Here is a 13,372-nt window from a genome sequence, read left to right on the forward strand (position 1 = left end):
GTTTGGGGCAGTCTCTAGTTTAAGAGGCCACATATTTTAGCCCTAAAGTTACTAGGGCATGCGTAGACTGATGTACAAAGTTCATATTTATGCCTAGCATACACTAAAATCAGCATCCCACCGTTCTACTGAAAACATTTTGTTATGCAAATTGATATTAGTCTAACAGTCCTCCCACTGACACTGGCAACATAGGGCCAAGTTTACTAGTCTATTGATGTGATACACCTCTTTGTGTTTTGATATTAACCTTCACCAAACAACAATGGGGCACAGGCTGGAATTTACTTTCTTCCTTATTTTACTCTCCCTTCTCTTCCTTTTTTCTGTTCCTTCATTTGTTTTCTTTACTTCTTTCTAAACAGCTAGTGTATCATCTGTCTGTTTCTATGCATGCTTCAGAGCAAGTCAAAAAACATGCCAAGAAAAATTTCCAAGAAACAAAAATAAAGTTTTTCCATTCAAAATTATTCAGTTTTGACCAAAAATTTTGAAATTTCATTTCAGTGGGGAAAAAACCTCTCACTTTTGTTTTTGCTGTTTTAAAAAAAAAATTCCCCACCTTTTCCAAATAAAATAATAAGAGGGGAAAATAAGTGTGTGTGTTGCGAGGGGGGGGGGTCCCACTAAAACAAAACAGTTTGAAATATTTTGTTTAGAAACTTTAAAAAACAAAGATGAAAAGGATTAAAACTGATTTGTAAGAAAACGTTTATTTCGTTGAAGACACATTTTTGTGTAACAAATTTTGCTGAAAATTTGACCAGTTTTAGTTTTTCTCCCTCCAGTCTAAATTTCCCTTCTTCCTCCATGTTGTGCTCTTCCCATTCTATTTTTAAACACCTAGGAATACCTCAGATACTATAGTGGTGGGGCTCATAAATACCTAAATAAATAGGTACATCAATTACACGCACACTACGTACCCACAACTCATTCACTTGACTCCCTCACCCCAAAAAACTAATACAACTCCCATCCCCAAAGGTGAGAGGGAAGAAGGAGCTACAGAGGAACAGCTGGTGGAGGAATGGAGCCAGAGAGATGGGAAGAAATGGTACACAGGGAAATGGAGGTAGAGACTGAAGCTGGTGTATGGACGGGGAATGAATTCTTCTCCAGGCAGCTTTGCTTTTTCAGATTAAAAGAACACTGTTCCAGGAGCACTGTAATGGGCCTGAACACTGAGTGAATGGGTTTATATTTAGGTAGTGATAAGAACTGGTCACCTGCCTAGAGTATTTTCTTTTTTTGTTGTTGAGCATTGTACCACTTTAGATCTTTCTTTGTTTAGAAGACAGACTGAATAATACAGACAATATGCAAAAAGAGAGATGCTAATATACATATTAATCAAACATCTCAATATAGTTATCAACTTCATAAAGTGACTAAAAACTCTCTCATCAAAGCAATGGAAACCTCGCTAATCCAGGCTAATGACTATGGCAAGTAACAAAATTAGTGCGTAAGAGACAAATTCTCATCCTCCCTGAACAGCTTGAGCAAATTGACTTTTGCCGGGGACATACAAGGTTTAAAGGGATGAGGCAAGGACAACGAGGAACTGTGTAGCCTCTCCATGGATGCTGCCGCAGTCTTTATTAGTGGCCTATAACATCCATCTATTAGATATTTCCACATGTGTACTACTGTATAAGGTGGGTGCACAACTGGTTGGGAAAGATTCCTCAGAGAGTAGTTATGAATGGTTGGTTCACAGTCAAGCTGGAAGAGCATATCAAGTGGGGTCCCACAGGGATCTGTCCTGGGTCTGGTTCTATTTAATAATTTCATAAATGATTTGGATAGTGGCTTAGAGAGTAGACTTATAAAGTTTGTGGAGGATAGCAAGCTGGGAGGGGTTGCAAACTCTTTGGAGGACAGGATTAGAATTCAAATTGGTCATGATAAACTGGAGAAATGGTCTGAAATAAATAAGGTGAAATTGCATAAGGATAAATGCAAAGTAGGACACTTAGGAAGGAATGTCCAACTGCACAAATACAAAATGGGAAATGACTGCCTAGGGAGGAGTACTGCATAAGAGGATCTGGCCAGGGGTTATTGTTGATCAAAACTAAATGAGCCAATAATGCGATACTGTTGCAAAACAAGCAATCATTCTGGGTTATATTAACAGGAGTGTTGTAAGCAAGTAATTCTTCCACTCTACTCAGCACTGGTAAGGCCCAGCTGGAGTACTGTGTCCAGTTCCAGGCACCGCACTTCTGGAAAGATGTGGACATACTGGAGAAAGTCCAGAGGACAGCAACAACAAACATGAATGATGAAAGATCTAGACAACAAGACTTATGAGGAAAGATTGAAAAAATTGGGGTTGTTTAGTCTGGAGAAGAGAAGTCTGAGGGAAGACATGATAGTCTTCAAGTATGTACAGGTTGTTACAAAGAGGAGGGTAATAAATTGTTCTCCTTAACTACTGAGAACAGGATAAGTAGTAATGGGCTTAAAAAACAGAAAGGGAGATTTAAGTTAGAGACCTTAGGAAAAACTTTCTAACTGTAAGGGTAGCTAAGCATTGAAACAAATTACCTAGGGAGGTTGCAGAATCTCCTTCATTGCAGGTTTTTAAAATCAGGTAGACAAACACCTGTAATGGATGGTCTAGAAGATAACACTTAGTCCTGCCTCAGTGCAAGGGACTGAACTAAGAGGCCTATCAAGGTCTCTTCCAGTCCTACATTTCTATGATTCTATTGAGGCTTTAGACCATAGATCCATGTAGTTTGTGGCCACTCTACACAAGGCCCTGTCCTTTCCCTAGCTGGCACCAAAACCCTCCCTCTGTGCTACTGAGGAGTGAGCACAAAGTGGAGCACTGCTTTACAGCATGTAAGATGCATGCTTCCATGGCCTGCCAACCTTGTTTCACTTCCGCAATAGACATGTGCGGTTCTACAGCTTTCCAAGCCAGGCACCTTCTGCAAAAGGGAGTGTTTTGCCCTTAAACAAACGAGCATAATAAAAAAGCAAGGAAGCTCATGCATTACAAGTTACATTTTGCTCACTAAGTTGGATGGGTATCCTTCATTTTAAATTATTCATGATACGACTTCAAATTATTCATGATACGACTAGTATATATTGTGGTTACATTTGGGTGACTAGTTCTTGTTTACATCAATATTTAGGGAAGAGCTTTGATTAATGCCCAAATTTGCACAGAGTGCTAGAAATGCTTGCTCGGCCACCCTACATGTAATATCTTTGCTTGTCTGGGAGTGAGGGTGTTAAACAGAGAAGATGAAAGACTATTGAGTGATTTCAAATAAATACAAGTGAACTTTAACTCAGCATGAGCAGTAGCAAGGAAAAGAGATATAAAGGGGGGAGGATCAGAAAGCTCTCTTGACCGGAGACACTTTGAACATGTTCCACACTCAGAATATGGAACAATATGCCATGCTGAGACAGAAGATAGTAAAAGGCCATATATACTATCCTGTGGATGCATGGCTCCATGCCAACTAAATGGAGCCAGCAAGAAGGAACACTAGACAGGGAGGAAGTGAGGCTCCTGAGAAGTAATATACTGCCAGAGAGCTGTAAAGGGGGCTTAGCTTAAATGAAAATGAGGCCCAAAGTAAGCCTGGCTTGTCTCAGTCTCCCCATCTGTCAGGAAGGAACCCAGCAATATTTAAATCTTGGGGAGTGTCAATGTTACCTTGATTGATTGGTCCATCAGCCCTCATAGAGAGGGCACCGATCACAACACGTCGTTTGTGTTGTTTTAGCCATTTCTTCAGCCACCCGCTGGCCAGGCTGTCAGTGGCACCAGACACCTGATAGGGGTTCTGGGCTGCGGCGCACTATGCCTGAGCCCAAGCAATCGCCAGCCTCAGCCTCCCAAGTAGCTGGGATTACAGGCGCGTGCCACCATACCCGGTGGGGGTGCGGTCAATGTATTTGCCTTTTCCCCTTTGCCTAAAATTCTGTTCTTTCTTTTGCAAAGGAAGACACGATATCCTTTCCTATGTCCTAATATTTCTTAGGCCCTTTTATCCTTTCCTATGTCTCACTTTCCTATGACTCTAAAGTTCTGCCCACCCTCGCCATGGGAGACTTATAGCACCAGAGATTTCTCTAGGAACTACTGCTGTTTATAAAAGTGAGGTCACCCTATCAGGAAACAGTATCAAAGCACATGACTTAGATGGCCCAAACACACAGGCAAAATATCCACTGCTTGAAGGAGCACAAGCTCCAAAGACCTTGCAAAAAACATTTGCTCAAATATATGTATATACATAATAAATAAATAAATATAAATAAATAATAATTAGAACAAGTACTTCAAACCAGGATGGATTAAGGGACAATTTGTAAGAAGGCTCTGATGTAAGATATAAATTGTTTGCTATGGCTAATTCAATCAGTGCTAAGGTTCAGGTTGACATAAAGTATAAAGTCATTACTTGGTGTAACTGCTAGCACATTCTGTTCAAACTTGTTGAGTTCCAAATCATTTAATTGGACTGGATTAGTAGGGTAAATCTGTGTAGCTTCACTGAGGTCAGCAGAGCTACATCAATGAGAATATGGCCCATTGTGTGCTTTGTAAATGCACAGAAAGAATTTACACTGTGGATTTAAATTATACGTTATATAGAACCCTTTGATTTAGCCATGTTCTGCTGCCATCTACCTGCCAATTGCTTTCCATGCACATTAGTAAAAATAAGTGTTATACTTGCAGAATACTCCAGGTAGAATTCAGAGTAGCAGCCATGTTAGTCTGTATCCGCAAAATGAAAAGGAGTACTTGTGGCACCTTAGAGACTAACAAATTTATTTGAGCATAGTTAGTCTCTAAGGTGCCACAAGTACTCCTTTTCTTTTTGCAGGTAGAATGTTAACCCTAAGACTATCCGTTCCTCTCACTTACATTTGTAATCTGTAACATCTGAACCCTAAAAGACAATCTATTCCTCAACTAATCTTCTCTTTATTTATCCCCACAGGCAGCAAGATACACAATGTCAATCATTGACTGGTAGTAACTCATTTATGCTGCAACATTACTGCCTTTTCCCCTTTGCTGAACTCATGCTGCTTTGTTGAAGTAGGACAGCCCTATTAGCACTTTAAATCTGAAGTTACTCTGGCAGAGAGGTCATATTAGCTAGAGCAATGTGCAGAGTTCAAATATGATCCCATGCACCAACCATGAAAGCTCTCATACAATGTCTGCCTTTAGACATGCTTGTAAATATTTGGCTAGATTTTTAACTGGTGTCAACTGATGCAGCCCTACTGACTTCTCGGTTCTACTCCTGATTTCAGTGGAGCTATGTCGATTTACACCAGTTGAGAATATGACCTTTCATTCTGCAAGGGAAGGCTGAAGAAAATCACTGCACTTGAATGTAATTACTGTCTTACAAATACTTATTTTCATGCTTTGCATTCACAAAGATTTTGCATCAGTTAAAAAATCAGTCTCACAGACATATACAGCACAGCAATACAAACACAGTAACAGCCATATATCTACACACACAGATATGCACAACACTTACACACTCGCCCATGTTTTTGTGACTGGTGCACAAAAGTCTGTACATGGACAAATATACATACATGGGTTACACACTTGCATTCTGAATAAGCACACAGATATAGCACATATACAATCACACGTGCTTCCGTGCTCACACATGTACACAGAATGACACACCTCTTTTGACAATTTCCTAAACTCTCTTCCTAAATAAAACATCTAGCTGCATTTATGAAACATTCATTTCCACAGTTCCCACTTAATATTTGTATCCATTCCCTCCCCACACACACATTATATATATATACACACACACACACACACACACTACCCCAAAGACAATCATATTAACACATAAAGTGTGTACAGACCTTTATTGGTAACTTCCCAAGCGACTTCAAAGAGCAATAAATCCTCCACTGGCAGGTCTTCATCCTCCCACTGAGGAAGCCCATTAAGAGAGGTCACAGACAGTGATCTAACCAGAGGCATTTTGCTTCAGCGTTTAGCTCTTACAATGCAGGCTGCAACCTTTATTAAATTTATAGTTATTTTTGTTTCTCTCTTTGGTTTTGATTGGCAAAATCTGCCTGAGAGCTAGGCTTGGCAGAGCCAATTTACTCCACTAGCTGGGAGCTAATGGGTTTAAACTGTCTGACTATGAGTATTAAACTAGCTCAGTGAAATCCCATGGACTTGGTAGGCAGCTGGTAGCAGAGACAGGAATTCAAAGCTGATCCAAGCAGGTCTTGGCTGTTCTGGGGGCAGGCCTCTCTCTCAGAGGGAGGCAAAAATCAGCATCAGGTTTCTCAGCCACAGCTTTCAGTATCCACCAGACTCAGGAATAAGTGAAACTCATCAGCACTTCCCTGAGTAAATTCCCCTAGGGAAGACCTATAAATTTGCCACCTGAGTTGAGCCCTGCCCCTTATGGCTCCCATCAAGACCCACCCCTTCATGTTACACTCACTAATCTCTGTCTATTGTGCACCTGACCAATGTGATATCTAGGCACTTTCATGGATTTGGTTTCAGGGCTTTCAAATTTAAATATTAAATATTTGTCATCACCGCAAAGAAAAGTTCTTGGAGATTTAATTAAGTTTACCAAATCTACCTCCTTCTGTTTCTTTGCTAGCCCTAGTTACCCCTAGCCCCACACACAGGCTTCTCTCTGGCTCTGCTAGGGTACAACACAAAGTCCAATGAGGTTAATGAACTGGCTTTGGATCAGACCCCTGAGCCTGATTCAATAAAGCACTTAAACACATACTTAACTTTAACAATGTGCTTGAGTGTTTTCCTGAATACAGGTGATTTCCTGAATCAGGGCCCTAATTCCTCCACTAGAGTTTCACTCTAGATTTCTTACCTCTCAAGGGTCTCTTTTTCTGGCTTCCTTCTGGCATGGTTTTATGTAAGTTCTATAGTAATGATCTAGAAGGAGAACTCCATAAAACCTTCATTAAATTCACAGATATATTAAATGTATGGTTCAGTGGTTTAAAACAACTAGCCTCTGAGTCAAGGTTCAGGGATCTATTCCACTCTCTCCAATGGTTCACTTTGTGTCTTTGAATAAGTCATTCAATTCCTTTCTCACTCAGTTTCCCTATCTGCAATATAGGGGCGACAAATAATACCTCTCACGGGAGACAGTGAGACTAACTTCAGAATGTTTGTCCAGTATTTTGGAATATTTGCAAGTATTTAAGTACAAATTACATTCAAATAATAATGTTATTACAACTGTGATTATTTAAATAAACCAGGTGTTATTATTAATGCTTGTTTATTTATTCACTGTAAACATGTGTAGGGACAAAAAATAGTCAAAGTCTTAATAAAAAAAAGGATGTCCAATTTTTCCCCATTTCTCAGCAGGCTATGGAACTGGTCAATGTTTTTAAAAGTGCAAAATGTTGATGAAGTTTTCATCAAAATTTCATAGTTCCATTAAAACGGAGGAGTAATCATGAAAATTCCCTTTTTTCTGTTTTGCAACAAGCTCTAGTGATCACAGATTTAAAAAAAAAATCCTAGAGATGTAGAATGGTTAAAGATATAGGTGTGACATCATGAAAGGAGCCTGAATCTGAGAAAGGAAGGAGCATATTCTCATGGTTACAACAGCAGACTGGGAGTCATGATCTCTGGGTTCTATTCACTATTCTGTAATCACTGAGATCTTGGGTAAGTCACTTAACCTCTTGGGCCTCAGTTTCTTCAGCTGTATAATTGAGATAATACCTAGCCTGCAAGGATGTTGTGAGCCTTAATTCATTAATATTTGTTAAGCCCTTTGAGATCCTCAGGTGAAAGGTGTTATAAGAAGTGTAAAATATTAATATTTACTATATTTATAATATACGTATTATTCCACCTGGAGGAATAATGGAGAGCAAACCAGTTATCAGTTTGTAATGGACGCAAAACCTCAGTGTGATTCTGGGTCAGTCCCTGTGTGTATGACAGTGGTGTGACCACACAGTGAAGTTCCAGATCCTTCCATACCAGAAAGACGTTGGCAATCTGTAGCAGCATTAGATCCCTTTAAAAGTGACATCAGAAAACAAAAACGAAAGGAGACAATTTGCCTCCCTTACTCATGCCAAGCAGTTCCACTGCAGTCAGTGAGGCTAAGGATACAAGGATGGTCCCTTGAAAACACTCTGCCTGCATTGGTGATCCAAGTATTATTTCCTGGATAAAATATCCATTCCCCATCCCACCCCTCCCCTGCCAAAATCCATCCCTGGAGACTCGCTAGCAAAAAAAAATCCCTCAATTCTACGGTCTGACCCCTAACCTCTGATTTAACACCTCCCAGTGCACCTCCCTGTGCTTCCCCCTCCCCCAGGCGCTCATGAAATCTCCTCTAGCCGACTTCACGCGCTGGCAGCTGTTCCCCACAGCAGCAGCAGTGGTTGCAGCTGAACATCCTCTATTGGCAGAAGTGTGGCAGGCGGGTCTTTCTCAGTGGTGCAAGTAGGGTGGTACCGTATGGCACGCTGTACCAGTAAGCTAAATATAGCCTGTACGCTGTATCAGAAAGACACAGGAGGAGCAGAACGTGGTTCTGCTCAGAGGCCCCACACCGGCATCTCCTCCGGCGCAGCTGTACCGCCCCCAGCCCTACCCCCAGCCCTGTCCTCCCGTGGGGCTGCTGTACAGACCCCAGACAGGTCTCAGGAGAAGCAGCTGCGTGGAAGGGCTGGGGACAGGGCTGGGGGTGGTACAGCCTCTTTGGAGGAGCTGCCAGCGTGGAGTCACCCAGCGGCCCCACGTTCTGCTCCTTTCACCGCTGCGGTTCAGAAGTCTTCAGTGCAGCAGCAGGAGGACAGAGGTCCCCCAACCCCCCCACCCGCAGGTAACATGGGATGGATCATGGGGAGGGGTCAGGGAGAATGCGGCGGTCCCGGGCAGGGTGGGGAGGGGAGGTCGCGTCCGCCCCTCCCGCCCCTGTTGTGTCCTTCCCATGAATGCAACGTACCAATAAAAATGAATTCTACTTGCACCACTGGTCATCCTGTGGCCTCTGACTGAGGGCTCATTGGTCAGGTGGAAGGGAGTCCCCCTGGAGGTGCACTGGGTAGTCAGTTGGGGAATGGATTTCCCTTGGTTTTGGAAGTGGGCGGGTCTCCTCTGGTTGGTGTGTGGGACTGACTGGAGCAGCAATTACCCAACTGGCTGGTGCGTGCACAGAGGTTGGTTGAGGACTCTGGGTGAGGGAGTGGCTCTCCCTAGACTCAGCGGGTGGGTGTGAATGGGAGTAGGTCTCCCAACCTGGTAAGGAGGTTTGGAGGAGAGCAGCTTTCCCCTCTGTGGTGGTGGCGATGAAGAAATGGCCTCTGGTCTCCAACCTAACAGCAGCTCTTCATACTGTGGCCTGGGCAGGCAGGCAGGCAGTGTTAGGAAGAGGGACGGACTGCAGCAGCTGCCATACTTGCGCTCAGTGCAGCAGCAACTTGGTCCCTCCTCCCCGGTGAGGTGTGGGGATATGGTACTATATAGCACATCCCCCATGTGCTCCTAGAGGCTCTGTTGGGGGACAACAGGAGGGGAGTCCCATTTGTAGTAGCTGCTGCAGCAAGAGTGGATATACCCATCAATGCCACCAACCTGAGTGAATACCAACCATCCAGTCTCAGTGAGGGCTGAAACTCAGCAAAGGCCTCATCTGCTGTAGAAACAAAGCTCCTTGTTCCTTTCTGCCCGAGCCATTGGTTTATATCAAATCCCATTTTCAAGGCTATCTCTGTAAGGAAAAGGGCTAGAATCTTACTTTACAAAATAAAATAAAACCAAAATTACCCTCATGGGGCTCAAAGAGTGGGCACAATTAATAAGGAGCTCTTCTGTCTGCTCTTCAGTACAAGGCAATCGAGAAAATGTCTTTGTAGTTCATGAGTATATAACTCGTAGTAATGGGATGAAACTGAGCAAAAGGAAATTTAGGCTGAAAATTGATATCTACTAAAGTGTGTTAATCTCTCAAAAGGAAGAAGAGAGAAGCTCTTTGCCGGAGGCTTTTAAAACTAGAATGGACAAGGTACTGGAAAATACTAGACTGCAAGGTATGGATCCCAGATCTCAATATCAAATTCCCCAAAGTTTGGGGAAGTCCAGATCTGTCATTCACCACTGCGTTTCTCCAGTCTGTACCAGCAACAGAGTCACATAAGTGCAAAATGGAGTGATGCAGTAGTGAATCAGGCCCATGAACCGGTTTATTATAGAGATGGGGGAAGAGGCAAAAATTTGAACCTTAATCTGATTTTAGATTGTGACCTGTCCCAAGCCTAAAGTCAGGGCTGTTCAGATCTGAGGGTTAGCTCAGGCTCATCTCTAGAATTAGTAGTGTAGGAAATAATCCTGCACTGACAAGGGGCTGGGCAGCATGATAGCCGTGTGGGCCTGGCTGATCTCACTTAAACTGGTGCAAATCCAAAGCAACTCCTTTGAAGACAAGAGGATTACCCAACTGTAGCACTGGTAAAAGTAAGAGCAGCAGAATACATATATGTTCCACCTCTCATTTATAGGATAGCAAATACCTTAAGGCCCATGCACAACTGCATGGACATATGCATTTTTAAAATTCAGGGAATAGTTCTATGGGAATAAAGGTAGGACCTCAAGGTACAGTGTCAAAAGTGTGTGCTCTGGGAGCAGATCCACACGCAAGCACAAACCAGTGCAGGGATGGAGAGGAAGCAGTTTATACTCCCCTATTCAGGTGCTGCCAGAGGCCAGTTCAATCCCCATTCCAGGCCAGGAAAGCCCTAATGTGTGCCTTTGGTGCAATGGTTCCTGAGGACCATTGCAGGAGGTATAGAGTCACCAGCACAGCGTTCATGCCCACTTCTCCCCTTCTCTTGCCCGTCTCTGACATGACCATGGCCCACCCAAGAAATCCCGCCATGCTGTCATCTGTTGTGGAAGCAGCACACGGCTGACAGATTTATGGGGCACAGCTATGCTGGAGGGTAAACTTTAAATCTAGCGCTGGTTTCTCACTATATCACAGTATTGCCAACCCCAAGAGATCAAATTTCATGAGTCAGCTCCCAGAAAGTCTTGGCATTGGCTTAAAAATAATGAGATTTTAAAAAAGAATAAAAAACGTTGAGATCTTTTTATTTGCCTTCTGAACCTTTGGGGTATACTCAGGTCACTTTTCTCCAAAGCTCTGAGAGCAGAAAGAGCTGCGATTCTCATGTAATCACATGCCTCCAGGAGCTGGGGATTTTAAAAACCACCAGCAATCCTGAGACTTGCCATAAAATTATAAATTAGCAACACTGATCAGAATATGTAACACAGCCAATCATTTAACACTGTACAAGGGATGATTATTGCATATTTTGCCCATAATATCCCAGCCAGTGTATATATATACTGTATAACATACAGTCAGCAAATATTTCAAGGAATAGTCTTCACCAGAGAACTAGCAAGAAACTCTGCATAGCTCACACAACACAGACATAGGTGATGGTCGGGTGCTTGTCTTTTCTTAACAAAGAAATTTTGGGCCTCCTTCTCCAGTGCCTTGCACCTTGTATTGTCATTCGCCCCTCTGTAGAGGGTGTAGATCACTACTGAATCAGAATGGCAACACCTTACATCAGCTGTGCACAGTATAAATGACTATGAAAAGTGCAAAGCAGTACAGAAGTAGGCCCTTTGTTTTTATGCTCTATATGTACCAGTAGAGGCCGCCACACACCTATTTAAATTACTAAGTAAGCAAGCCAGTAAATCAAGAAATAGCTTTATAGTGAGGAATCTGGAGGGCCTTCTCAGAAGGTACCTTTCCTTTTTGACTAAGACAGCACTCTCAGATCAAGCCAGCACATCTGATGTATCATCCACAGATCCTAACAGACTTAGTGGCATGATCCCAGCCAAAGAACTGGCATTGGTCTCATAAGAATAAATCTTGTGATGTATTATTTGTATTGTAAAAAGAAAAGGAGTACTTGTGGCACCTTAGAGACTAACAAATTTATTAAGATGCCACAAGTACTCCTTTTCTTTTTGTGAATACAGACTAACATGGCTGCTACTCTGAAACCTATTTGTATTGTGTTAGCTCTAATCTAGGCTCATGGTCCCTAGTGCCAGGCTCAATACACACACACACACACACATACACACACACAAAGATGATCTTTGACCCAAAGAGCTTACATTTTTTCTCTCTCGTTATTAAAGTGAATAACTATTAAGGCAATCTGGAACCCTAATAACATGGAAAGTCACTGGGAATTTGGCACCTACCTCCCTTAGGGTCCTTTGCCTAAAGGAGTTCAAGTCTCGAACCCTAGACCAATAATTTCCTAAAATGACGACAGACAGACAAGCTGGGTGAGGTAATATCTTTTGTTGGACCAACTTTTGTTGGTCAGAGAGACAAGCTTCAGAAGAGCTCTGGGTACAGACTCGAAATCTTGTCTCTCTCACCCCAGAAGTTGGTCCAATAAAAGATATCACCTCACCCACCTTGTCTCAGTAATATCCTGGGACCAACACAGCTACAACTACACTGCATACAACAATCAGACAGTCAATAGTAATACCAAATATGTGCTACTTATTTACTGAAGCCTTGCTAACCCCAAACATTCAAAAATCAGGAGATTGGCTTAAAAATCACAAGACTTTAATAATAAACAATAATAATAATAATTTGGGGACTCTTTTAAATTGCCTTTTCATTTTCAATCCTATAGGGTTCACATCTTCCAGCTTTCCTCCTCAACCATAAAGGCTAGAACCTTCTTTGTTTTTTAAAGCTAAGTTATGATGTAACCCCCTGACTCCAGGGGCTGGGGCTTTATCATTGGATCAAATCACAAACATTAGAGCACTCTCCTTACATGAGCTTGGGCAAATCATGTAGCCACTCTGTACCTCAGCTTCTTCTTTTGTAAACTGGAAATAACATTCACCCATCTTTTAAAAAGCTTTGATCCTCAGATGAGAAGTGCTATATAAGAGCAAAATTTAATTGTTATTATTAGCTCATGTATATTTTATTTCATCTGTGTCTCTTCCTTTTTTTGAGGATTTGTTTACACAGCGTTTTCCCAGATTCTTGCTTTCTGTTCTCAGATATCTAGAGAAAAAGAAAATGAGACCCTCCACAGTTTCAATGGTGTGGTAAGTTTAAAAAAGAAAACAATACCCAAATAAGAGGCTGGTTCTGTAAACTGGATACAGCCAACTGACTTTCCACCACTATCTTTCTGAATGCTGAATGTAAACATTAGCTCCTGGCAGGCAAGAGATACTGTTATCAGCCAAAAAGATACATGTACATCTCTGTCAAATCACCCAGGA

General features: G+C 42.1%; 1 protein-coding gene across 1 annotated transcript in view; it reads right to left on the bottom strand.

Annotated features, from left to right (window-relative positions):
• GYS2 (glycogen synthase 2) overlaps positions 1-6,016 on the bottom strand; it is a 68,503-nt gene extending 62,487 nt beyond the window's left edge. Inside the window, exon 1 of the mRNA XM_073329679.1 lies at positions 5,896-6,016. Within this exon, the coding sequence (XP_073185780.1) occupies positions 5,896-6,016 (121 nt within the window). The remainder of the gene's footprint in view (positions 1-5,895) is intronic.
• Between the last annotated feature and the right edge of the window lie 7,356 nt (positions 6,017-13,372).

This window comes from Lepidochelys kempii, chromosome 1 (genome assembly GCF_965140285.1).
Source record: "Lepidochelys kempii isolate rLepKem1 chromosome 1, rLepKem1.hap1, whole genome shotgun sequence".
NCBI classification, from domain to species: Eukaryota; Metazoa; Chordata; order Testudines; family Cheloniidae; genus Lepidochelys; species Lepidochelys kempii.